This window comes from Mauremys mutica, chromosome 6 (genome assembly GCF_020497125.1).
Source record: "Mauremys mutica isolate MM-2020 ecotype Southern chromosome 6, ASM2049712v1, whole genome shotgun sequence".
NCBI lineage: Eukaryota > Metazoa > Chordata > Testudines > Geoemydidae > Mauremys > Mauremys mutica.
In genome coordinates, this window is record NC_059077.1 from 46910502 (window position 1) to 46936839 (window position 26338).

At 46.7% G+C, this 26338-nt stretch overlaps 1 protein-coding gene across 4 annotated transcripts in view; it reads right to left on the reverse strand.

The window, feature by feature from the left end:
* The window catches only part of TNPO1 (transportin 1), a 172799-nt gene that overhangs the window by 51853 nt on the left and 94608 nt on the right, over positions 1 to 26338 (reverse strand). For all 4 annotated transcript variants that reach the window (XM_045020832.1, XM_045020830.1, XM_045020834.1 and 1 more), the window contains exons 10-13: positions 15779 to 15839; positions 15176 to 15344; positions 9205 to 9357; positions 472 to 697 (exon numbers count right to left, since the gene is read on the reverse strand). In XM_045020832.1, coding sequence (XP_044876767.1) covers positions 472 to 697; positions 9205 to 9357; positions 15176 to 15344; positions 15779 to 15839 — 609 coding nt within the window. The remainder of the gene's footprint in view (positions 1 to 471; positions 698 to 9204; positions 9358 to 15175; positions 15345 to 15778; positions 15840 to 26338) is intronic.

Below are 26338 nucleotides of genomic sequence, written 5' to 3' on the forward strand. Positions count from 1 at the left end.
CTCTCAAGACCTCCTTTCATGACCCCTGCAAGAGTTGTGACCCACAATTTCAGAAATCCTGCATTAGACCTAATCTATTTACATAATTCTATTACAGCAATAGTTGTCTTCCATTTTCATTGCCACTGATCTTGCACATACAAGAATGCAAATCAGTAACAAAGTTATCCTTTCCTTTTAAGGCAACATCAAAATTACCACTTAATGAAAATCAGGTACTGCATACAGACAAAATGTCCCTTATTGTACTAAAGTTCTTTAGTGCGGTAATCAACACATTTAGAGATCAAACTGGACATCTCAAAATGAACTAAAATCACCAAGAGGGACTTATGAACCCTACCACATTTGGAGTAAAGTTCACTATACAGAAAAAAAAATTAAAAAAGAATTTATGCCTATTTATTTTTTAAATAAGTTACTAAAGTACTTATTTTACGCATACCAAGTACAATAACTTTCTTGACTTACCTGCAGGCAGCTTCTTGTACTCTCTTGTTGCTATCAAGGATACGTTTTAGCAACTCTGTCATTAATGGCTTCAAGTACGTGTCTGGGGGTTGACTAACTACCCAGTGTGCATAGCGGCTAAGAGTCCAGCATGTAATGGAGCGCACAAGAGCCTTTTTATCAGAGAGGCACTGAATAAGGTGAGGGATTAGTTCAGGAAGATATGGAATCATACCCTGCATGCAACCTACAAACACAAAAATATGTAATGTAAAATACTGCTGTTAGAAAGGCTTAAAATAACTCTGTCTTAATATTTCTCTCTTTATTGAGACATTCTGAAAGGTGCCAAAAAAAGAGACTAAATCTTACCAATATGCAATCAGGCTTATCAGGCCTGGAAGGCCTTAATATCTGTTCAACAACTTATTACTTTTTGCAACTTGTCAATCCATTTTCATCCAAAATTATCAATATCTTCCACTGCTCCCATGATACTCAAAAGCCTTGGTGTGCTAATGGTAGTTTAACAAGCACATCTGCTTAATAAAATTAGTTTGCAAGTTTGTGTTAATTTACTTTGTTTGATAAGACACAGAAGGTTAGTGCGCCTCAGTTATAAGAACATGGGCTACAGTTCCCCAAGGGTCTGCTTCTTAATGGTTGATCATTAATACTGCCAGTTTCCTGTGTTAAGGAGAATTAGGCTGTCCTACTCCTTCACTGCTCTCCATCGGAAGTATCCAAAACAGAGATCCAGACCGTTCCTAGCAATGTTCCTACCCTTTCAATTTCCAAGGAGCAGCAGCAGGGAGAAGAGCTGCCTAACTGCTTTCAGCCCAAGCAACTAGTACCGTATTTCTTAGTCCACAGGTGCACTACATAGTTAGGACCTTCTTTTCCTCTCTTGGGAGCTCTGGGGAAAAGGGGGGAGAAAGAGTGGGTGAACAGAGGTAGGAAGAGACAGACAAGATCAGTGCCACATGTTGGAGAAGACAGGAATGACGATGAATGAGCAGGAGTAGGTATTCATGCAAGAGACTCTTGACAAAACAAGACACATCCATTAAAGATCCATCTAAGTAGAGCTAGGTGAAAATATTTGGACAAATAGTTTATTTACCAGAACTGTAGTTCAGAGTTGACCAAACCTATTTGTGAATTTGACATGAATTCCTCTAATAGTTTCATCTAGAATAAATAAAAAGGTGGAGAGGAAGTCCCCTAGCCACCGGACAACAGAGTAACTCTCACTCCCTCTGGGCCAATTAATGTTTAAGTATTTAAACAAAGTAGAACAGCTTCAAACAGGAGAAAGAGAGACCCACCCCACAATCACCCTGTATCCCACTAGTTAGGATCACTCATCTACAAAGTTCAAATCCCTGCTCCAAATCAGGCAGAACAGGGACCTGAATCTGGAACTCCTACATCCCAGGCAAATCCTCTAACTACAGCACTATAGGATATTAGGGCACCAGTATCTCTTCCAGTGGTTTTATAAGTAGAGTTTTCAAATTTTTCTTGAGTTTAATTAAAAAAGAGTGGTTAACTGTCCAAAAACTAAACAAGCTATTAATTTCAGGCCAAGCTAAATGTTTAATGTGATTTGAAAAACAACAGTTGCCTACCTTTTGTAACTGTTGTTCTTCGAGAGGTATTGCTCATGTCCATTTCATTCTAGGTGTGCGCGCGCCAATGTGCACAGCCGTCAGATTTTTTGCCTTAGCAGCATCCATAGGGTTAGCTGTAGTGCCCTCTTGAGTGCCACGCTCATGTGTTGGGTATATTAGGAACTACCAACCCTACACCCTCTCAGTTCCTTCTTGCCGGCTCCTCCAACAGAGGGATAGGAGGGTGGGTAATGGAATGGACATGAGCAACACATCGATAAACAGTTACAAAAAGGTAGGTAACCGTTTTTTCTTTGAGTGCTTGCTCATGTTGATTCCATTCTAAGTGATTCAAAAGCAGTATCTTCAGAGGTGGGCTCGGAGTTCAGTCTAGCAGCTTGCAGTACTACTCTACCGAAGCCAGCATCATCCCAGGGCTGCTGAGTAAGTGCGTAAGGGGATGTGAGCGTGTTGACGGATGACCAGGTGGCCCCCTACAGATGCTCTGGATAGGCACTTGGGCTAGGAAAATTGCCGAAAAGGCTTGCGCCCTGGTTGAATGGGCAGTTATGTTCACCAGAGGTGGAACTCTGGCCTGATCCTAACAGCAGTGAATGCAGGCAGTGATCCAAGAAGAAATTCTTTGAATGGACACGGGACAACTTTTCATCCTGTCGGCCACCATGACAAATAATTGCGTCAACGTGCAGAATGGCTTGGTCCTTTCAATGCAGAAGGCTAGTGCCCTCCTGAAGTCTAGGGAGTGCAATCTACACTCCTCCAACTTATGCAGCTTTAGAAAAAAAGACAGGTAAGTTAATGTCCTGGCCCATAGGAAACGGAGACCACCTTGGGCAGGAAAGCTGGGTATGGCCGCAGCTGGACCTTGTCCCGGCAGAAGACCGTATGGGATGGTTCCAAGGTAAGCACCCTAATCTCAGACACCTGGTGGGCAGATGTTATCGCAACAAGTAACACGACCTTTCAGGACCGGAGAAAAAGAGAGCAGAAAGCCAGAGGCTCGAAGTGGGGTCCAGTGAGCCATGACAAAACAAGATTCAGATGCCATGGCTGAAAGAGATCTCCAATGTGTGGATAAAGGCGCTCGAGGCCCTCGAGGAACCTAACAGTCATGTTCTGGGCAAAAACCGACTTACCCTCAAGCAGCAGACAGAAGGCCAAAACAACAACCAAGTGGACCTTGATAAACGAAAGGGACAGGCCTTCGAGCTTGCGGTCCAGAAGGTAATCCAGAATCAACTGCAATGAGACCTGCTTGGGCCGAATACCTTTATTCGAGGTCCAATAAGCGAACTACTTCCATTGGGCCAAGTAGGTCATTCTGGTGAAGAGCTTTCTGCTGCCCAACAGGACCCGCTGGACAGCAGCCGAGCACTCCTGCTCCTCCGCATTTAACTATGCATCAGCCAAGCCGTCAAGTGCAGCGTCTCCAGGTTCAGATGCAAAAGACTGCCGTGGTTTGAGACAGCAAGTCCGGCCTGAGTGGCAGCCATAACAGAGCAGCCACTGAGAGGTCCAGCACAGTGCTGAACCAGCGCTGGTGCAGCCAAGCTGGTGCTGAGGATCACCTTCGCCCTGTCCTGCTTGATTTTCATGAGGACTTTGTGAATCAGTGGCACCAAAGGGAAGGCATACAACAGAGCCCCTAATCACGGGAGCAGAAAAGCGTCTGACAGGGAGCCTCTGTCGATCCCCCAGAACAAGCAGAATATGTACTGGACGCGAACAGGTCCACCTGGGGAGTTCCCCACCTCTGGAAGACGAAGCTAGCCACTTCCAGATGGAGGGACCATTTGTGGCAAGACAAGAAGGTCCTGATGAGGCGATCTGTCAAAGCATTCCTGGCCCCGGGGAGGTGTGGCTACAATATGGATGCTGTGTTGCATACGGGAGTTCCAGAGCCTGAGGGCTTCCTGACAAAGAGCAGACAACCTGGCCCTGCCTTGCTTGTTGCTATACAACATAGCCAGTGTATTGTCCGTCAGGACCTGGACCACCCTGCTTTTTATGTGAGATAGGAAAGCTTTGCAGGCCAGGCAAACTGCTCAGAGCTCCCTTACGTTGATGTGCAGGGAGCAATCGTGACTCGACCAATGACCTTGCGTGCTGAGCTTTCCCAGGTGGGCTCCCCACCCAAGGTCCTAGGCATCAGGGACTAGGGTCACTGGCAGGGATGAAGCCATGAAGGGAACCCCCTCCAACACTGATGCAGGATTCCGCCACCATGTGAGTAATGACAGTACATGGTCCAGGACCTTGATCACACAGTTCATGCTCTGTCTGTTGGGGAAATAGACCAACACCAGCCAAGCCTGTAGGGGGCCTGAGGCAGGGCCACGCATGCCGGACCATGTAAGTGCAGGCCACATGTGGCCCAACAATCATAGGCACGTGAGCGCAGTGGTAAGAGGGTGGGCTTGCATGCATGAGATCAGGTCTGTCATGTCTTGGAACAGAGCTTCAGGGAGGAAAGCTCTGGTCTGAGTAGAGGCGAGGACCACTCCCTCTAGGTCCTACTAGGGGCTGGGACCTCCTGCTGCTCCCAGGAGTCCAGAGGCAGGATCCTGGCTGGACTAGGAGGTCTGACCTCAGTGGTACCCCCAAGCAGCTCTGGGTCAGGCACGTGACCAGACACAGGTCCTTTGCTCAAAGCCCCCTTTTTCTACGATACTGGTGGGCCAATTGACTTCAACCGCTTCTTAGGCACCAGGGAAGGGGAACGGTGCTCGGAGGGTACCGGTGCCAGTGGTGCGCAACGTGCTGATGCCGAGGTGCTGGGCGTGGAGTCTGAACAAAAGTACTCTGAGGTAGGACGAAGCGCAGCCTCCATGAGGAGGGACCTCAAGCAGATATCTCTTTCCTTTCTGAGTTCGAGGGTGAAAGCTTTGGCAGATCCTGCACTTGTCCTTTTTGTGGGACTTACCCATTTAGTGACCTCCACAAGAGCTGTTTAAAGTGTTTGGGGATCGGCCAGCTGCACAATGAACATAGCTCAAAGCCAGGGGAACAGGGCATGCCTTGCTCTGAGGGGAACTCCTAAACAACTACTCTAACATTTAAATTAAAAGGTCTAACTAAGTACCTATCAACTAACAAAGGAGACAGAACAATGGACTGTAAGAATTCAAACCAAGACAAGGCACTCCGACCAACCGTCACGGGCGGTAAGGAAGAACAGAGACTGTAGGGTCGGCAGCGCCTACTATACCAATGCATGAGCCCGGCACTCGAGAGCGCTACAGCTGACCCTACGGGTACCGCTAAGGCAAAAACCTCCAACTGCGCACATGGGCACGCACACATCTAGAATGGAATTGACATAAGCAAGCACTCTATGAGGAACCACAGTTACAAAAAGGTAGGCAACCTTTCCCTCCTGCCCTCGAGTGCTTCCTCATGTCAATCCCATTCTAGTGACTCATAAGCAGTTTCCCTGGAGGCGGGCTCAGAGTTCTTGGTCATTCGGCTTGCAACACTGCTCTGCCAAAGTCAACATTGTCTCGGGCTTGCTGGGTAAGCGCATAATCAGACGTAAATATCTGGACAGACAACTGTGTAGCAGTCCTGCAGATATCCTGAATTGGCACCTGGGCCAGGAAGGCATTGGTAGAGGCCTCTGCTCTCTGGGAACCAGGAAGAGCCTGGGAAGGCATCAGCCCTGCCACCAGTCTAGATCCCCTACCGCTCCCTGGTGTCGGTGCCAGATCCTTCAGGGGGCTAGGGGACCCCATCATGTGGGGGTGGGCGTGTCATCCCCATGTGGCTCCAGTGTGGGCTGGCAGCCTGAACTGGGTCCTTTGCCCTTCTTGCTCTGTGCCACAGAGTCACTCTTCAAGCTCTTCTTAGGCACCAGCACTCAAGAGGGCACCATAGCCGGCCCTACGGATACCGCTAAGGCAAAAAAAATCTCCAACATCTGCGCACATGGACATGTACACACCTAAAACGGAATCAATGTGAGCAAGCACACAAAGAAGAATCGTTTTCATTTTTTTGTTTTGCTGATAAAACCACAAAAATTTATTTATGGTCTATCCAAAATTAAACTGTTTTGATTTTTCACAGTTTTTAACTGTAAAAACAACAAGGAGTCCGGTAGCACCTTAAAGACTAAGATTTATTTGGGCATAAGCTTTTGTGGGTAAAAAAAACACTTCTTCAGATGTCTCGTTTTTGTGGATACAGACTAACACAGCTACCCCTCTGATACTTGACAGTTTTTAACCGTGAATTTCCACAAGTCAGTTGTAGAGTAAACATACACAGGAATGTATCAACATCCAAGGCAGGATGAAAATGTTTCAATACCTTATTCTGCCTATATACTGAAAGCAAACTAAGCTTTGATCTTCCTTGCTTTTTGTTTACTAACATATTCTTAACTTTTAATCTTAGTATCAGTGAACGTGGTAAATTTGTAAGTGCTAGACTTGAGTGTAATTCCTGGGCTACATAATGGACTCAAAATGACATTGTTCCAAGGTTTGGAACTGGCTACAGCTACATTAAGTCCTAAATCAATGCCAAAAAAAGCACTGCTAGACTGGAGGAGATAAGGGTTGTGTGTCAGTTTAAACATCAACATTTCATGAAAGGCTAGGGCTAGAAATATAGATGTATACCATCAAAAAACCAGCTTGAAAATTTTACAGAGTTTCTAACCCTCAGAGCTGGCTAAAGTATATTGTAATTGAACAGCGTGGGGGAGCAAGAGAGTAACAAGAATGACTAGATTTTTGATTGTGGTTCACTTTAAATATTTTCCTTAATTTTGTTGTAATTGAGTAATAATTATAAAACTTCACTAGTTTCACATCCCTACCTCCTGAGGACATGGTACTACTTTTATTGCGTGCACTGCACAGTCACAAGCAAGTTATTTGCACTAAATGTTTGCACCTCCACTGTGGTACTCTCACTGGAGTCTGAAAGACAGAAGGTCACTTGTTTTCACATTCACAAGAGGGCCGACAATGATCCAAGGAAGTTACATAGAAAACTTCAACCTAAATCAGTTATTTTATCAGTATTTTTTTTTTCCAAGGACTCAGTGTGCTTAGTGCCTCACAAAAGTAAGAAACAGCCCATGTCCTGAGGAGTATACACCAAATATAAATCTGATTACATAGATTCCGTGACTTTCAGAGACCGCTGACATTTTCCGCTTCAGTCCCCAGCTGCGTGAGAGGAAGAGGGAGAGACACCGACCGAGAGGCACCCGGAAGGCCCAGTCGCCAGGGCTGCGGGTGCTAGGCCCACCTCCTCCCGTAGCATCCCGCAGTCAGATGCCTCCCCCATTATTTTTAGTAAAAGTAAGATGGATCAGAGGCTTCCATTAATTTTTGTTTATTACCCACGACCCCGTCTTTGACTTTTACTAAAAATAACCATGACAAAATCTTAACCTTACTGATTACACAAGAAGTGATAGTGATAAAAGGGATGGGTGGAGAGGAGAAGGCAAGGTGTGACAAGAGCAATAGGCAGTAAGTCTGTAAGACATAGCTTGATGGTGATTAAAAAAAGTAAAGAGGTACCCTTAATGAGTAGATAATGAGTTTTTAGTAGAATCTGAGTAAGGTACAGATGGTAAACAGCTTTTAAAAGGGCATAACAAGCCTAACGAGCAATGTGGAAGAAGGCAGACACATTTGAGAGAAGAAGATGAGAGGAGGCTGGAATCACAGCTAGAAATTTATATTTTACCAACACAGATACACTAGTACTTTAGAAATGCAGTATCTTTGGGCTATAAACACTTAAGCATATTAATAAGCTTTCCCAAGCACTAGCCCTCAACCAGTAATCAAATCAGAGAGAAAAAGATTCCAATCCTTGCAAACAGCTAGCCAAACAGAAATGTCATGTAAGGACTAAAATATACCAAGCATATTACAAATGTTCTTTAAACCTGAAGGCATAACCTACCAAATTTTTCGGACAATGAGAATCTGAGTCTCACATAGTAGCTTATTTGGTTTAACAATTTAGATTTTTTTTTTTAATAAGTTTAATTGTTTCACCCTCCGATATTAGGACAAAACAGATGTTTTTATGATTGTCCTACAGAATGTCCTACAAAATTAAGTTTAGAATTTTTTTAATACTCTTTGTACTAATAACAGTTTTCTTAACTGTTTTTAGTCCTATTATTCAAAACAGGAGATTTTTTAATTGTTTTCAAAACCAAAATTAAGAACATAAAAAATGGTTATACTTTGTCAGACCAATGGTCCATCTAGCCCAGTATCCTGTCTTCCAACAGTGACCAATGCCAGGTGCTTCAGAAGAAATGAACAGAACAGGCCAAAAAACGGGTGACCCACTAAGGCAGGCTCCTTGCCTGCCCTAGCCCCATGACACTCCCAGAAGCAGCTAGCATGCCCCAGCGAGAGCGGAGGTGGTCTCCACATGCTCCTCCTGCCTGCAAGCTCCGTCCGCTCAGCTCCCAGTAGCTGGGAATGGGGAACTGCAGCCAGTGGGAGTTGCAGAGGCAGTGCCTACAGAGGGGCAGCACACAGAGCCATGTTTCCCCTCACCAGGTGCCACGGGAGAGCATTGGCCCCTTCCGCGCGGGGGGGGAGGGGGGTGGGGGAGGGGGGAAACGACAACATGGACGGACGGACAGGCAGGGAGGGAGCCTGTCTTACCCCACTGTGCCACCAGCTGAGACAAGTACCGCCTGGTGGGAGCCCACACCCCCAACCCTGAGCCCCTTCCTGGAACCAACACCCCGAACCCCTTCATGCACCCCAACACTTGCTCCAGCCCCCTCCTGCACCCAAACTCCCTTCCAGAGCTTGCACTCCTCATACCCTCCTGCAACCCAACCCCCTGCCCCAGGTTCAGCCTGGAGCCCCCTCCCACACTCCAAACCCTCTGCCCCAGCCCAGAGTCCCTACCCCCTCCTGAACCCCAACCCCCTGCTTCAGCCCAGTGAAAGTGAGTGAGGGTGAGGGAGAGCAAGCAACAGAGGAAGGGGGTGATGGAGTGAGTGGGGCGGGGCAGATCCTGGGTTGCACTTACATTAAAAAAAGTGATCTTGTGAGTAAAAAGATTGTAGGCCACTGGGTTAGTTATACTCAAGTTTTGCTATAGCAGGAGTGCAAATTTTTCTTACCTTCAGCAATTGCTCCTAGAACCAGGATACCTGATTCTTTGACCACCCATTCTGGATGAAACAGCAGTTCTTTCAAAAGGGGCAAAATGTGTGGCAGAAGTTCATCACGAAATACATTGGCAAGGACATCTAGTGCAGCAGCAGAACACTTCCCTGAGAATTAATATATCGTAAATCTGAATATATTATAATACCAATTACTACATTGTGTCTCCATTTCAAACTACCTTAGCCTCACACTAACATTTTAAAAAAACCAGGAGTACTTGTGGTACCTTAAAGACTAACAAATTTATTTTAGCATGAGCTTTCGTGAGCTAAAGCTCACTTCTTCGGATGCATAGAATAGAACACACAGACAGGAGATATTTATACATACAGAGAACATGAAAAGGTGGAAGTATGCATACCAACAGGCAGAGTCTAATCAATTGAGATGAGCTAGGCAATAGCGGGAGCAGGGTAGCAATGCTTCTGTTTCACTGTAGTGTGTAAATGGCCCATTGTATTCTGGAACCACAAATAACATTCCAGGGAAAAAGTGACACTGCATTTATGGGCTAGAGAGCCATGGACAGGCAGCTTTCTCTACTCAAGATCAAATAAATAACCATAGAACAGAGATTAACATGTGTGGATTAGTTGCAGGGAAAAAGTGTTCCATTTCACAAAATAGTTACCATTAAGCAATCTCAAAATGGAGCAAACACTAAAAGTGGGAAAAACTAAGTTGTTAGTGAGAAGAGTGATACACTTCAATTCTCATGAAATAGTTTCACGCTCCTACCAAGTACAAAGATTTCTATTATAATTTTGTACAGTAACTCCTCGCTTAACGTTGTAGATCTGTTCCTGAAAAATGCTACTTAAAACAAAACGATGTTTCCCCATAAGAATTAATGTAAATGGGGGGAGAGTTTAGGTTCCAGGGAAATTTTTTTCGCCAGACAAAAGTCTAACACGCACACACACACACACTGTGTGTGCATGTGCACAAGTTTTAAACAATTTAATATTGTACACAGCAATGATGATTGTGAAGTTTGGTTGAGGTGGTGGAGTCAGAGGGTGGGATATTTCCCAGGGAATGCCTTGCTGCTAAATGATGAGCTAGCACTCGGCTGAGCCCTCAAGGGTTAACACGTTGTTAATGCTGCCTTGTAGAGTGTGAGGCTACACAAATGGAGGGAGGACACTCAATAGACGCATGGCAGCGGCTGAAAACATTCCCTGCAGAAACTGAACGTGATGATGAACCACGCATCGCTCCCTCCACTTTCCAAAGTGCCGGGGGGGGTGCATGTGAAAGTGTGAGTGACGCGCACTGCCCCTTTTGACTCCACTCTAAGTAAACTGCCTTTTTAAATAGATCAGTAAGTTGAGACAACAGCTGCTGGCAACAAGCTCCCTCCGTCCTGAGTCCTGTCCCCTCTGCTGAGATGGAGTATAGGAGCAGGGAACACCCTGACATCGGCACCCCTCTTTTCCCCCCCGAACCCTCTCTCCAGCAAGCAGGAGGCTCCTGGGAGCAGCTCCAAGGCAGAGGGCAGGAGCAGTACACAGCAGTGGGGGGAGGGACACCTGAACTGCCCAGCAATTGATAGCCTACTGGGAGGCTGCTGCACAGGGAACTTAAGGAGCCTGCCAGCCCACCCTGGTTCCAAGCCCCCACCAGCTAGCTCCAATGGGCTGATTTTCCTGCAAGCAGTGGACAAAGCAAGCGGCTATCAAACAACATTATAAGGGAGCATAGCACAACTCAGGGGTGAAAGTAAGCCAGTACAGCTTTAACATTGCTGCCCCTTTGCGTCGCCCCGCCCCCGTCAGCAGACCTGCTGGGTCCCTACCGGGGAGGCGGGGGGGGAGGAGGAGGAGAAGGAGATGTTAAAGCGCTGCCGCAGCAAAGGACCCTGCTTAAAGTGCTACTGCAGCAATGCTTTAATGTTATTGCCCTTCCCCCTCCCCCCGGCCACCCCTCCCGGCCACTGCGAGGGGGGGGAGGGGGCAAAAAAGGAGCAGCTGCCCCGGGGCTGGTGATTTAAAAGGGCCCCGGATGCCGCTACCACAGCAGCAGCCAGAGCCCTGGGCCTTTTAAATCACTGCTGGAGCCCTGGGCAGCGTGGGCCTGGCAGTGTGGAAGGGCTGGCTGGGGGACACTGACCAGCCCCGCCCCCTCCACCCAAGGCCCGGCCCCCGTATAAGTAAGTCTTCAGCTTTACTTGCACTCCTGTCACAACTTAAAACGATCATGTTCTCTAATAGATCAGAGACGTAACAACTAAACAATGTAACCTGGGACAACGTTAAAGTGAGGAGTTACTCTATTTGGAGTATGACAAACATTTAAAGCTAAACCAAAACTATACCATGTCTATTCATTCAGCCTGCTCAGATACCAGGAAAACAAGTTGCTGACCAACATTTTCAAACCATTTACTTTCTAATCTGCTATATATAGAATCAGCAATTCTGAGATTATGCAATCAGACAATAAGAGGGAACTTCACATTTAGTACCAGCATATTTCCAGTTCAGGAATAATTATACGATTTTTCAGTCAGCTAAATATATAAGGATAACTATTCCACTTACAGTAATGAATGCAACAAAATCAAAAAAGAAAAATCCAGATTAAACTGTGTTTTATAGCAATATACAAGCTAACATCTGGACTGTCTCTGGAAAAGATCAATCATGAGCCTGAATCTACGTTTGGCTTCTAAAAGGAATTCCTGGAACATGGGTGTTGCACATTATTTTGTGATATATTTGACAATTTTCTATTTGCATCTGGATTATTTTTAAACAAAATATTCTGTGTTTTTCTTAGAGACCCAGTCACAGCTGCCAACTTTCACGCAGTAAATAAGCACCCCAACTTTCACAATAAGCCAAAAATTAACCTAATCCCATTTCAAAACAAGGCCAAAACAAGCCAATCCCTAAAAACCCCAACACTATGACTAGAGCCCCCTGGCGTGCAGTCTGGGACTGTAATGGGCCCGCTGTGCACCCCGACTCTTTCCTCCTCTTAACCCCACTTGCCAGGAGCTGATCGCAAAAGCAACATGCTACAAGCCAAAAAACTAGCCAACAAGCAACTCACATGCCAATTAAGCCAAAAACAAGCCCAAGTTCTGTGGTTTTTTCCCACGGGTTCAGAATGTCTGGCCCCAGTTACTAGAATCCATGTGTTATCTGATAATCTCAGTTTGCACTTAAATTTCCAGTTCTCCAGGGTGGTAGGGGAAGAAGGAGGGTGAGGGGGGAACCCACACACAAAAACCTTGAAAACAGAATTTTTCCAGCAGTAGGGAGGCAGAAGTGGGCATTCCTGTTTGTAGCTCTCCATGGTGCATCCCAGAGGTGGCAGATCATTTCTATGATCAGCGAATGGGGGACAGGGGAAGGCATCTCACTCACGGTGAGGATAACAAATGCTACCTATATGAGCAGCCAGAGCCAGCTGAGCAAGATGAAGCAGCACATGACACCAGCCAGCCTGGCCCAGGTCAGGGATCAGAGCCTGGCCTGTACTAGGGGTTCTCAAACCATGGGCCGTGACCAAAAGGTGGGTCACAACAGTCCTGGGTGGTACGCAGGTACCCAGTTTCAGAGAGGTGAGCGGCAACACCAAGCACTGTGTGTCCAGGTCAGTTTCTTCATACAGGCAGCGTAAGGGGAGGGCAGGAGAGCAGCTCCTGACACCTCACAGCACAGCCCATGTGGGGAAACCGACCTGGATGCACAGAGTGCCTGACATTGCCACACCACCCTGTCCCCAAGCCCGCTACGGGGGGAAAGAGGTACGTTCGGGGGGGGGGGGGGAAAGAGTAGTGACACCAGGCACTCTGTACACCCAGGGCAGTTTCCCCATGTAGGCTGAGTAACAGCTGCCGCGCCCTCCAGGATCAGGTAGGTGTAAGCCCATGGTGCCCACGAACCACTGGGTGCCAGTGGCCAGCGTGATCATATAGGACAGCAAGGTGCACACAGCCAGAAGGAGCTGTCCCCATTGTGCCAACTAGGGACTGAGTGCATGGATGGGCCTCGCAGCAATGGCACCCCCCTCAGACACAGCCCCTCCCTGCACCCTGAGCAGGTTACCCCCCTGCCTGCACACAGCCCCTAGAAACCAATCTTCTCCCTCCATCCTGAGCAACACCCCTCCCAGCACACAGACTCTAGCTATCCACTGTCTGCACCTTGAGCTGGCTGAAAGGCTGAAAACGGAAGATGATATCAGGTTGACCCTCATTAACATATGTTCCCAGACGGAAAAAACTGTGCAAGGAGAAGCAAGCACATCCATCCCATTAGGAATACTCCTGGTCTATAAAAAGTTATTTTATATTTTAATTTACAATGTGATTCTATTCTAATTAGTAGAGAATAGGGTTGGGTCTTTACTTACACAGCACAATAGTTTAGATTTTAAAAATATTGAAAACACAATACAGTGTTCAAAGTTGGACAATATTTTGTTTTAAAATCACACAGCACAATGTGTTCCAACAATTTTGTTAACATTGTTATGTTGCTTATTGTTCAGTTTTATACAAAACTGCTTTCCCTGTTTGAACACCACATTTTGCTCAACTTTTTTAAAGTATCATTTTACTAAAACTATTTCAAAGGTCTTGAAGCATTTTTTGAGTGTATATTGCTAGGGATTTCTATCATTACAACTGTTAACATTAAAATGAAAGGTACACTGTTTATTACAGCGTTCTAGTTTATATTTAGATAATTAAAATTAATTTTCCTCAAGAAGCGTTAATAGTGGGCTGTGGTGCCTACTGCAGCTGCACGGGTTTAAAAAAAAAAAAAAGGGGAGGGGGGGTTGCAAATCCCTGGCCCAGACCACTGATGCGGTTTCTGGCTGGCTGGCTGGCTGGGGCAGAGGGGTGGCACTGACATGCCAATTATGAGTCCCAGCCTCGCCCACAGTGGTCCCAAAAGACTTGGGAGAGACTGCAGTGCCGGCCTGCAAGGAGCTAAGACCAAGATCCATTTCCCCATTGGGACCAGCACCAATGCTGCTTGAAACATGAGCAAGGGTATGAGGAAGCAGAGAGAATGGAATGGATCCCAGTCACAGCATCAGCTGATGAGAAGCTGAGACATCTCCCCTGGCCCTACACGGCCGCTGTGGGGTGGGGCGGGGCTTCTAGTCGCTTCAGCACTGCTCCCTTTCCCCCCCGCCAGCCAGAGAAGCAGTAAAACCAGCCTGGACTGGAGCTGAGGCCCTGATCCCTGCCCTGGGCCCAGGTCAGCTGGCACCAAATGATTCATTTATTTGCTGAGCTGGCTCTTGCTGTTCATCCAGGTGGCTTTTGTTACCCTGTCCATCAGCAAGACATACACCCCCAGCCCATCCTCCACTCTAATTCCATGGGATAGGATGAGATCAGCCCAGCTAACCACCCAGCACCTCAGAAGGGAGGCAGAAGTCCTGCTGATGGAAAAATTCACAGCTCTTTGGGAGGTGGAGGACTCTGCAGCATGCATATCCCCTGAACACACATTTACTCATGACACTGCTGGAGAATTTAATAATAAAAAAAAATCTGTGCTTTTCTCAGGGCCTTAAATATAAAAGATTAAAGCACTAAAAAGTTACTTAATGCCCAGTCACGTTCAGCAGATGAGCCATGGTTTGTGGTGTTGTAAGTCTTCATTAATCTGAGCAGAAACAACCAATGGATCCATTTCCCATACTGACCAATTGAGGTAAACATACACTAGTTACAAACACGTAAATTTAGCTACACAGCAGGGATTCTTTTTAAGCAACAGAAAGAGTCCCAAGCAATCAAAGGATTTCAAGAATGTGAACAGAGCTATCCCAAAATTAAAAATCTCAGCACTTCTGTTCAATGCACTAAAACACACAAGGCGTCAGAAAGGGAGGATTCTGAATTACATGAGCTGTAGATTTTACACTACCTAACACAGTCATTTGACTTACTTAAATTCCAGTCAGAAATAGTATCATCATCGTCAAGCTCATCATCATCGTCATCATCTTCCTCAATACCATCTTCTTCATGCTGCTGAGCCACTGTCCGTGAACGATGAAAACGAGGCCTTATGTCCTGTTCACTATCTGGAATAGCTTCATCTTCTTCAACATCCCCCTGTTAAAAATGAAACATTAATAATGCTCACAAGTTATCATACCATCAGCTTATGAAACAGTACAGCCATCTTGCCCGAGATATTTTAAAAACAGAACAAATATAGTAGGTAATATGTTCGGGAAAGCTATGACAACTTCTTCAGATTCATTGCCACCTTGGGGCTGGCCACCTGACCAAAAGGGCCACTAATTATTCCTGCATTCTTGTCTAGCATTCTTCCAGAAACATGAACGAAGAGGCAGAGAAATACTTTGTATTGTGCAGTAATAATTCTAGTTCTGTGGTAGAATGGATTAATGAGCGCAACTTCTTAGCTATATTCCATACTGTACAAGCTACCTGCTAGGTAGAATCTGCCCTAGCACAGTAATTTAGAAGTTAATAGTCAAATGAATACATGCTTTGAGAAGTAAAGTGAAATTGTTGCTCACCTTCAGCAGAATAATATCTATTTCTGAGTACTTCATACCATTTACTAAGACAGGTATCAACCTACAAAGAAAGGTTTTAATATGTATGTGTTAAAAAAAACGCATAATTCAGACAACTGTCAATTTTCAATTTCCTGAGCCAAATTTTGTTTTTAGAAACTGGTTTATATTGATCAATAGGCTAAATTTTTCAAACCTACCCCCGAAGTTAAGCTCCTAAATAAAAAAAGTGGTCTGATTTTCTGAGGTACAGGCATCTGGCTTTGAAAGTTTCTGACTTATAAAATTTTGACTGTATGTTACAAAACTTCTAATTTAAGTCAAGTTAATGTATTGAATAATTGAGGAAAATCTAAGAATTTAGTTTTAATCATGTTATACATTCGATAAAATCATGTCTTAACTGAAAGTTGGAACATTTGCAACATCATAAAATTAATGCTCCAGAATGCTTCTCGGTACAGTCCAAATCCTCTGAATGGAGACTCAAGCTCCCATCATGTGCTGTACATGTTGTTTCACTTAACCCTTAGGACAGATGGAAAAGTACTAAGATGGCACCCACTTGTCCCAGCCTTCTTGCGGTCCCTACTCATATAACCACTCAACATGTTAGTCACTCCACTCCTCCTTAGTCAAGGACTCTCCCAGGCATCTTTCCAAAATGAAACCAAAACCACCACCTCACTAATCCAACCCACTGTACCCACCAAAAAAACTTGACCTTCACAATGAGAACATGGCTCTGCAGAGAGGGATACAGTTTTAATGATCCTAGCTCAAGATTTGGGCCCAGCTTCACTACTGTTACGAATATGACACAAAGATTCCTAATTGGCCTGGGGTGTGCATAACGTCACCTGCATTAGCCCTGCCAGGCACAGACTATAAAACCACTTACTAATCTACACTGGTCTCTTCCATTCCTCTTTCCTTATTAGTGCAGCTTTACTGCAATCCTAATCAAATGTGAAACTGTTTCAGAATTATTGTCACAACGAATGGAAAGGTTACTTAACTTAGCTCGGGAAGCGTGTCCCTGTAAGTGCTCTACTTCAGGATGTTTGCATCCCCATACACTCTTGATCAGACATGTTCATCAGTACTATCCACAGGTCTGCACCTGCACCTTAGGTACTCCTGCACCACTCCAGTTCCTTCTCAACCACAGAAGTCCAGAGAGAAGACTGAGGCAGGAGGGCAGGTAGAGGAGCACCCATAAGGGGGGGACACATCTCAAAAGCACTCCAGTTACTGTACAAGTAGTGTTCCTTTGGGTGCTCCACTTTAAGAGACTCCAGAGCAGTATCTCAATTACGGAGGATGGTGCTAAAGAGACAGATTCAGTATGGACAGTAGATCAGCACCAACAAAAGCCTCATCCGCTCCAGATGCGGGAATGATAGCACAGCACTGGGAAAGCATGCCTACCGAAGACTAGGTGGCTGCTTTGCGTATGTCTGAGACAGGTGTGTTTTTCAGTAGGGCTACAGAGGTAGACTGGGCCCTGGTGGAATAGGCAATCATCCTAGTTCAGGGGCGAATACCCAAAGCTTTACAACAGGTTACGATGGACTCCCAGTCTTTGGCAGAAATCAGATGCCCTTTCATTCATTTTGTAATCAGGATGAAAAGCCTAGGGGTCATCATATAGGATTTAGTCCTGTCAAAGTAAAGAGTTGAGAGCTGTTCTTATGTCCAGTGTATGGAGGCTCACTGCTCCTTTTGAAGAGTGAGGCCTGGGATAAGATGCCAGCAGGTGAATTTCCTGATTAAGCTAGGAATTGAGGGTGTAGATATAGTGACACATTATTGAGATAGAATACTGTGTATGGTGGGTCAGCCATAAGTCATAGTTCCCCTACACTCCTGGCTGAGGTGTAGGCTACCAAGAACAAGATATTGAGGGACAAATGAAGGAAGAAAAAGTTTCCTATAGGTTCAAACGTGGCTTTCCTCAGGAGCATTGTGGACTAAGTTGTACATCCATATAACATACCTCAATTTGACAAGAGGAAAAAGATTGAAAAAAAAAAAACCTTTAATAAACCTCATACAGACATCTGGATCTGTTTGCCGAAATGTGTACAATTACATGTAGCCAATTGCTGATGCATCAGTGGAAGCTTAGCAGTACTGTGGGGTGGAGTACATTTTTTCTGGCTATGCATGTTTCGTATTTCATGCACTAGAATATGAAGAATTTGTATGTCCTCTACTTTTGGCCACTCTCAGCCCCTTTTGAATACATTTTGCTGCTCTTCTCTCAGAGAAAAACCCAAGCAGGCCTTGTGATGGGGTGGACTAGGTCCAGAGGCTCCCTGCTGGAGGCCTCGCAGCCCTGCCACATCCCACCCCAGAAAAGGGCAGTAGATAGACGACTGTGATGGCAGCTAAGAGAAAAAACAGTTACCTATCTTTCGTAACTGTTGTTCTTCGAGATGTGCTGCTCATATCCGTTCCATTCTAGATGTGCGTGCACCCACGTGCACACCCAGAGATTCTTTCCTTGGTGGTACACGTAGGGCTGGCTTTGGCGCCCTCTAAAGTGCCACGCTCATGCCGTGGTACATCAGGCGCTGCCTGCCCATTCTCTCTCAGTTCCTTCTTGCCGACAACTCCCAACAAGAGGGGCAGGAGGGCAGGTAATGCAATGGACATGAGCAACATATCTCAAAGAACAACAGTTACAAAAGGTAACTAACTGTTTTTCTTCGCGTCCTTGCTCATGTTGATTCCATTCTAGGTTACTCACAAGTAGTACCAAAGGAGATAGGCTCGGATTTCACTGTCATGCAGCTTGTAGCACAGCTCTGCCAAAGCCAGCACCATCTCAAGCCTGCTGGGTCAGCGCAGAGTGCAATGCGAACATATGAAGGGACGAGCAAGTGGTGGCCCAACAAATATCTTGGATTGGCACCTGCGCCAGGAAGGCCACCAAAGACGTCTGTGCTCTAGTAGAATGAGCCGTCATGATTGCCAGCCGGGGCACCTTCGCCAGCTCGTAGCAATAGTGGATGCAGGCAGTAATCCAAGATGAGATTCTCTGGGCTGACACCGGACAACCCTTCATCCGGTCTGCAACAGCAATGAACAATTGCGCTGACTTACAGAACGGCCGTGTTCTGTCAATGTAGAAGGTCAACGCCCGTTTGATGTCCAGAGTATGCAACATGCACTCATCTGATGCATGAGGCTTCGGACAGAGGACTGGTAAGTAAACATCTTGGCCAGTGTGGAACTGGGAAACGACCTTGGACAGAAAAGCCAGGTGCGGACACAGCTGGACCTTGTCTTTGTAGAAGATCATAGGGCAGCTTTGATATCAGCACCCTGATCTTGGACACTCACCGGGCCAAAGTTATAGCAACCAATGACACCTTCCAGGAGAGAGGCAGAATGGAGCAGGAAGCTAAGGGTTCGAAGGAGGGGCTCATAAGCTTCAAAAGCACAAGATTCAGGTCCCACGAGGGGGACCAGGTCCCAGATGGGTGGGTACAGGCATCCTAGACCTTTCATGAACTGCACCGTCATGGGATGGGTGAAGATCCACCTGCCGAAATGGCTGCCAGGTGTACCTTGACTGAAGACAATGGCAAGCCCTGGAGCTTAAGATGCAACAAATAGTCCAGGATGTCCTGCAGTGAGACACTCTGGACGAATGTGCTTTTCTGAGGCCCAACATATGAAGTACTTCCACTTTGCCACACAGGTAGCCCTGGTGGAAGGCTTCCTGCTACCCAGCAGGACCTGTTGGACCACAGCTAAGCACTCCCGCTCAACTGTACTTAGCAACACTGCCAGGTGCGGCAACACCAGCTTCAGGTGCAGCAGACTGCTGTAGTTCTGGGACAGCAGATCCATCCGAAGAGGTAACTGCATGGGTCAGCCACCGAAAGACTCAGCAGCATGCCGAACCAGTGCTATTGAAGCCACGCTGGGGCTATGAGGATGATAGACGCTGTGTCTTGCTTTGCCTTTAGCAGGACCATGTGGATAACATGGTACCATCAGAAAGGCATACATCAGCGTTCCTGACCACGAAATCAGGAAGGCGTCCGACAGGGATCCCTTGTCTCTGCCGTGCAGGGAACAGAATACGTGGCACTTCCTCTTCCATCTGGACACAAACAGGTCCACCTGCGGAGTCCCCCACCTTCAGAAGATCAGGCTGACCACCTCCGGATGGAGGGACCATTCATGGCAAAATGAGAAGGTCCTGATGAGGTGATCTGCCAGGACATTCTTGGTTCCAGGTAGGTGGGTGGCCACCAGATGGATGGAATGCCACATGCAAAAATCCCAGAGGCTGAGCGCCTCCCGACATAGGGCCGACAACCTGGCACCGCCCTGCCTGCTGATGTAATACACTGAGGCCATATTGCCCATGAGGACCTGCAACACCTTGCCTTTCAGGTGGGGCAAGAATGCCTGACAGGCCAGGTGCAACACCTTGAGCTCCCTGACACTGATAAGAAGGGCTAGATCGTGCTGCAGCCAGTGGCCCTGGGTGTTGAGCTTGCCCAGGTGGGCACCCCCGCAGTCCAGGTCCGACGTGTCCGAGACCACGGTGAGCAACAGTAACAGGGACACAAAGGGAACTCCCTGCAGCACTGACTTGGGGCCTAGCCACCAATACATGGATGAGAAGACATGGCTCAGTATCGTGACCACTCAGTCCAAGGGGTGCCTGCTGGGAACACAGACCATTGCCAACCACGTCTGCAGGGGTTGTGGATAAAGCCAGGTGTGACTGATCACGTACATGCATGCTGCCACGTGGCCCATCAGCCGCAGCCATATGTAGGCCAGGGTGATCGGATGCCTCATGTGGGCAATGAGATCTGATACAGCCTGAAAGCGTACTTCCAGAAGGAAGGCCCTGGCTCGCATGGAGTCCAGAACCACTCCGATTAACGCTGGTCCAGTGCATAGAGTTTATGTGGACTTCTCTTTGCACCTGCTCCGGATACCTGCCCTTGATGAGCCAGTCGTCAAGATACAGAAAGATCTGGACCCCTTACCCACCCTGATGTCTGAGGTAAGCCGCTACTGGCACCGTGCATTTTGTGAACACCCTAGGGGCCGAGGACAGGCCAAAGAGTAGTGCCATGAACTGGAAGTGGCGCCTGGCCACTATGAAATGCGTAAACGTCTGTGTCCTGGGAATATGGGGACATGGAAGTAAGCATCCTTAAGTCAAGAGCGGCGTACCAGTCCCCCGGATCCAGAGAGGGGATAATGGAGGTCAGAATCCTCTGCCTTCCATGTCCCGAGGAACTGCTTCCACAGTCCCCAATTGCAGGAGCTTGTTCACCTCCTGAACCAGGAGATGCTCATGAGAGGGGTCCCTGAAGAGGGACGGGAAAGCAGGGTGGGTGGGAAGGAGGGGTATCCACAAACTGCAGGGTATAGCCTTGAGCTACTATGTCCAGGACCCAGCAGTCTAACACAGTAACCTGCGACCAGGCCGAGCGGTATGGAGAAAGGCGGTTGAGGAAAGGATGAGCAGGATCCAGCCAGATGACTGGAACGTTGTTCTTGAGCATACCCTTAAAAATATCGCTTTGGGCCCCCTGGGTGCTTAGTGGGCCTGGGCTGGGCTGGTGAGCAAGAGGAAGAAGGGCAGCGACGGCTAAACCCAGTATCCCTTCTCCTTGTAGATCCCTGGGCTTGCCAAGGCCTCGAAGACATCAGAGGCCAGAATGGCTTTGTGGCATAGTGCGAGGTATGCGTGCCCAATGAGCAAAGGGTAGCCTTAGAGTCCTTCAACCTGTGTAGCCTGGCATCCACTTGATCGGAGAAGAAACCGACTCCGTCAAAGGGGAGGTCCTGAATCTCCTGGGAGAGACCCGCCATCTGGAGCCAAGAGCTGTGTTGCATGACTACAGCCAATAGCACCACCCTTGCTGCCAAGTGCCATGCCATTTGCAGGGAACATCTGGGTGCCATGGTACCTTCCTCTACCAGGGTGCCAAACTCCTGAGCCTGACCCCAAGGAAAGGAATCCTGGAACTTTTGAAGTGTGTCTCAAAGATTAAAATTATATCAGCCCAGCAAGGCCTGATGATTCGCCACCTGGAATTAGAGGCTAGTTGTTGAATAAGTTTTCCTGCCAAGTAGAGCTTTTTGGCTTCTTTATTCTTGGGAGTACAGGCAGTGGGGACCTGTTTGTCTGTTTCATTGGCCATAGACACAACCAGTGAGGCAGGTGTGGGTGAGTATAAAGGTACTTGAAACCTTTGGCCAGCACAAAGTATTTTTTCTTGGCCCATTTTGAGGTGGGCGGGATGGAGGAGAGTGCTTCTTAGCCTTCTCTTTCAGTGACGGCGAACTGTGTCAGGAAGAGGCCAGTGCCGGCAGTGCACTGCGCACGGAGGCCGAGGCGCTCAGTGCGGCCTGCATAGAAGGCTCAGAAGCCAAGCGGAGGGCGGACTCCATCAGGAGAGCCCTGAGGCAAATATCCTTCTCTTTTTGAGTGCAGGGCCAAAAATTCTTGCAGATCCGGCAACGCTCCTTCATGCATGACTCCCCCCAAGCACTTAAGGGAGCTGTTATGGGGTTCACTCACAGGCATAGGCCTGCTGGAGTCCAAGCACAGCTTAAACCCAGGAGTCCGGAGCATGCCCTGCTCTGGTACGAAGTCCCCACTGGGACCCTAACTATTGACTAACAAGTAACTACTTAACACTATCAAGAATGTACAAGAGGCCCAAAGGCACAAAGTCTAAGGGAAGAAAACTGCTAGCTCTCATCAAGCAAGAGAGGCGCTCCAACTTGCCACCACGGGCGATAAGAAGGAACTAAGAGGCGTGGGCCGGCAGCGCCTGATATACCGTAGCATTCTAAAGGGTGCCACAGCTGGCCCTACAGGTAAAACTAAGGCAAAAGCTGATGGCTGTGTACATGGGCACGCGCACATCTCGAATGGAATCAACATGAGCAAGCACTCAAAGAACCATCTTAATGGAGCTCAGCAATAATCCTGTGGTTTTTAAAATTTAGCAGGTGTGTCAGGCAAGACTTGGAGGTATAGATTAGTGGTTGCACCAACCCAGTAAGTATTTCCACTTCAGCATGTGGAGTTTTCCTTTCCATTGGTTTTCCAACATTATGCAGTACTGTTTGTACCTCCAGGAAGTAGTTTTGTTCCGTACCAGAGAGCCATTTAACAGCCAAGTCTTGAGGTGAAGCACAGATAGGTTAAGTTGGGTGATGGTTCCTGACTCCTGTGTGAAGAGATCCAATGCCAGTCAAGACATACAAATCAGCTCTGGGAACCACACCTGTTTCAGCTATAATGGTGCTATGAGGATGGTTACTAATTTCTCCTGTTTCTGTTTGTTTGGGACCTTGAGCAACAAAGGCTTCAGGGGATAAAGCATACAGTAATACACAAGGCCAAGAGATGACCAGGGCATTTCCTGACAAGTTGCAGCCATGCCCTCCCCTTGAACATTGCATCAAATAGTGTGCTAAAGAGAGCCATCTTCGAATGACCCCAGGAAAGACATATCCGTTGGAATACTTCGTTGTTCAGCTCCCACTCGTTGAAGCAAAAATGCCCATTGAGAGAGTCCACCACTGTGTTTTGCAGTCCTGGCAGATAAACCAATGAGATCGGTATGTGGTGTGATAAGCCCCGATTCCCTGATCTTACAGATTCAGTGCATAAAGCTGGGATCTCTCACCTCCTTGTCGATACAGTGCTGGACAACAGAGCAGCAATGTATTATTCTGACTGGGTGGCCCCTGATGTAGGGTAGGAAGTACCAGCAAGCATCATGAACTGTTCATCTGCCCTGTGCTGTTAGGCTGCAGCACACTTTCAAAAACTATCACGGTAGCATCTGTAGTGATGATCCTTGTGAGAGGAGGCTACAAAAACAGAACTCCCCATGCATATCTTTGGAAGATCCTTCTACCACTTTAGAGAATTGAGACTCCTCAAGATATGAACACCTACTTGGATGGACTATGTTTATTGCAGGTGTAGACAGGTTTTCAGGCAGGCTTAGAGACCCTGAAAATGTATTCTTGCCACGGGTGCCATCAACATATAGGCTGCCATATGGCCCAGAAGTTACAGGCAAGCCCTTGTTGTGGTTTGAAGATTATTGTATTCTGAAACAAGGCTAAGTATGCACTGGCAGTGAGGAAGTCCAAAGTGGCTCAGATGAAATCTACACATTGAGTGGGTGAGAGTGCAGAGACTTTTCCACATTGAGGCAGAGCCAAAGGAGCAGAACATGAGATAGAGCCTTGCTGGTTGCTGTCAGTACCTTGAGAAATGAGCAACTTTCAGGTCAATCGTCCAGGTAGGAAAAGACTATTATTCCCATCTGATGAAGAAAATATATGGAAAATAGCATCCTAAAGGTCAAGGGAGACAAACCAATCTCTTGGGTGAAAGAGGGATTTATCACTGCTAGGGTTACCATTTCAATCACTGACAGTGGATGAAGGTGTTCAGAGTTCTGAAGGCCAGAATTGGTCTCCATCCTTCGTTTCTCTCATGGATGAGGAAGTATCCAAAATAGAACCCTTTCTCAACAAAGTCCATTGGAACAGGTTTGATCACCCCCAGTCTTAGGAGGGATTGTAGCTCCTGTCTCAATTAGTCCAATGAGGTGGGGCATAAGGGAAGGGGGCAGGATCCCAAGGATCTCCTTGCCAGGTTTGCCAAGTTTATGTCCTCCAAGGGGTTTCTTCCTCAGGGTGCTCCTTGAGGGATGGAGACCAACAGGAAGCAAGTTCATACTAAGTGATATTCCCTGCACAATATAGGGTCAGGTTCTTCCAGGATCCAAAGAGTCTCGTGGAAATGGACCTTGGATGGTACTAGGGACTCAAGATAAATATTCAGGAGTTAGAACGCTGGGTGGTCCTGGAAATGGAACCATAGCACAATTTGTGTGCCTTCATTGCTGCCTGCAGAAGATGTGGCTGATGACTATTTCTGCTTAACCTTAAGAGCCTTTGTGCTTTGGAAGCACTGGGTCTTGGACTAACTTAGGTGCTGCTGTAGCTTAACAGATGACTTCTAGGAATGTGGAGTGGATTTCTAGCTAGTGCCAGGGTCTTGGTACCAGAGGAGATAGGAGTTCAGCAATACCCTTGTTGGTACATGAGGCCTCTCACAATCCAAACCAAAAGGGTGACTTTTCGCTTTCTCTTATCCCATCCTAGGAAATGGGATCTCTTTTTTGATGGTCTGGACAGTTCTGAGGAGTCCTCAGGGTCACTGCTTACCGCAGCGGCAGTGACAGCTGCTAGGGCTCTCTGTGCAACCAAATCTGATGTACAGGATGTGACTTGGACCCCACAGCTCTTAAGATGTTCCATCATCAAGAGGCATTTTAACAAATCTTCCCTTCATTTTTTTAGATCTACTTTTAAATCCTAAGCAGCTGTTACATTTGGAAGATGCAAGTCTCTCCCCCAAACAGAGGCCACTCGAGTGTTCGTCACTGAGGGGAAGAGACCTGTCAGACATGCCACAGGGTTTGGAGCCCAATGTCTTGGGCATAATCTATTACTCAAGGCTGCAGATTGTGGCCTGAGAAAGAAAAAACAAAGGCCCTGATCAGGCAAGGAAAAAGTGGGGGAACCCACCCCCCAAAAAGCACAAACTGTGTTAAATAACAGAAAAATTAAATAAAAGAATAAGAGACCAAAAAAGAGGTAGCAAGCTGCATGGCTAGGGACAACACAACATGCCATCTCAGGCCACAGGCCATTAAGGAGGAACTAGAGTGGTGGTGGGTCTGTCCCACCCCACCCCAGATCACAAGGATATCTAGGGCATAGGACCAGCTCTGCGGATACTAATGAGGCAAATCTTCAATCGGGCGTACGCAGATCCTGAAGTGGAGCACCCATATTGACACTACTTGAAGAACTTCATGAATGCTTATTGATCACAGCTTTGCCAAAAATCTCCTTTTAAGTGTATGGATATGACTTCTCTCTAGCAAGTTTCTTCAAGTAAATTGTAAAATCAAACCAATTAGCAACCCTATCCATAAAAATAGTACACGCTAGATCTGACTATTGTTGAAGTCAATGTGAATTGAATGTGAATCAATGGGAGAATCAGTCCCTATATATGCTTTGTGACTGAAAATGAATGCCAGCCTTAATATACAGGCTTCCTATTAGCACACCACCTTCACAACAAATTAAAATCGTGCTAGTAATAGCTTCCCCTACCCAAATAAATCCAAATCAGTTTAACAGAGAAAAATACATAAACAAATTGGTGTTTAGGTATGTACCAGCATTCCTTGAACATCATTACCATGGTATGTTGATGAGTACCTGAAGCTATATAGTAAGTAATATTACAGAAAAAAAAAAAAGCCTTTGAGGAGCGAAGGTAGGAAAGGTTGCTAGGCACCACAGTAATTAGTTCATTTCACAGACAGAATTAGCGGAGTTTTCACATAGTTTTCTAGGCTTGTCTAAGGAAATAGTACACCAACCTTGCCCACAGTTTAACTTTTTATTATAGCTCTAGGATTTGAAAATCCTGATAGAATTATTTTCTCAAATTTTCCT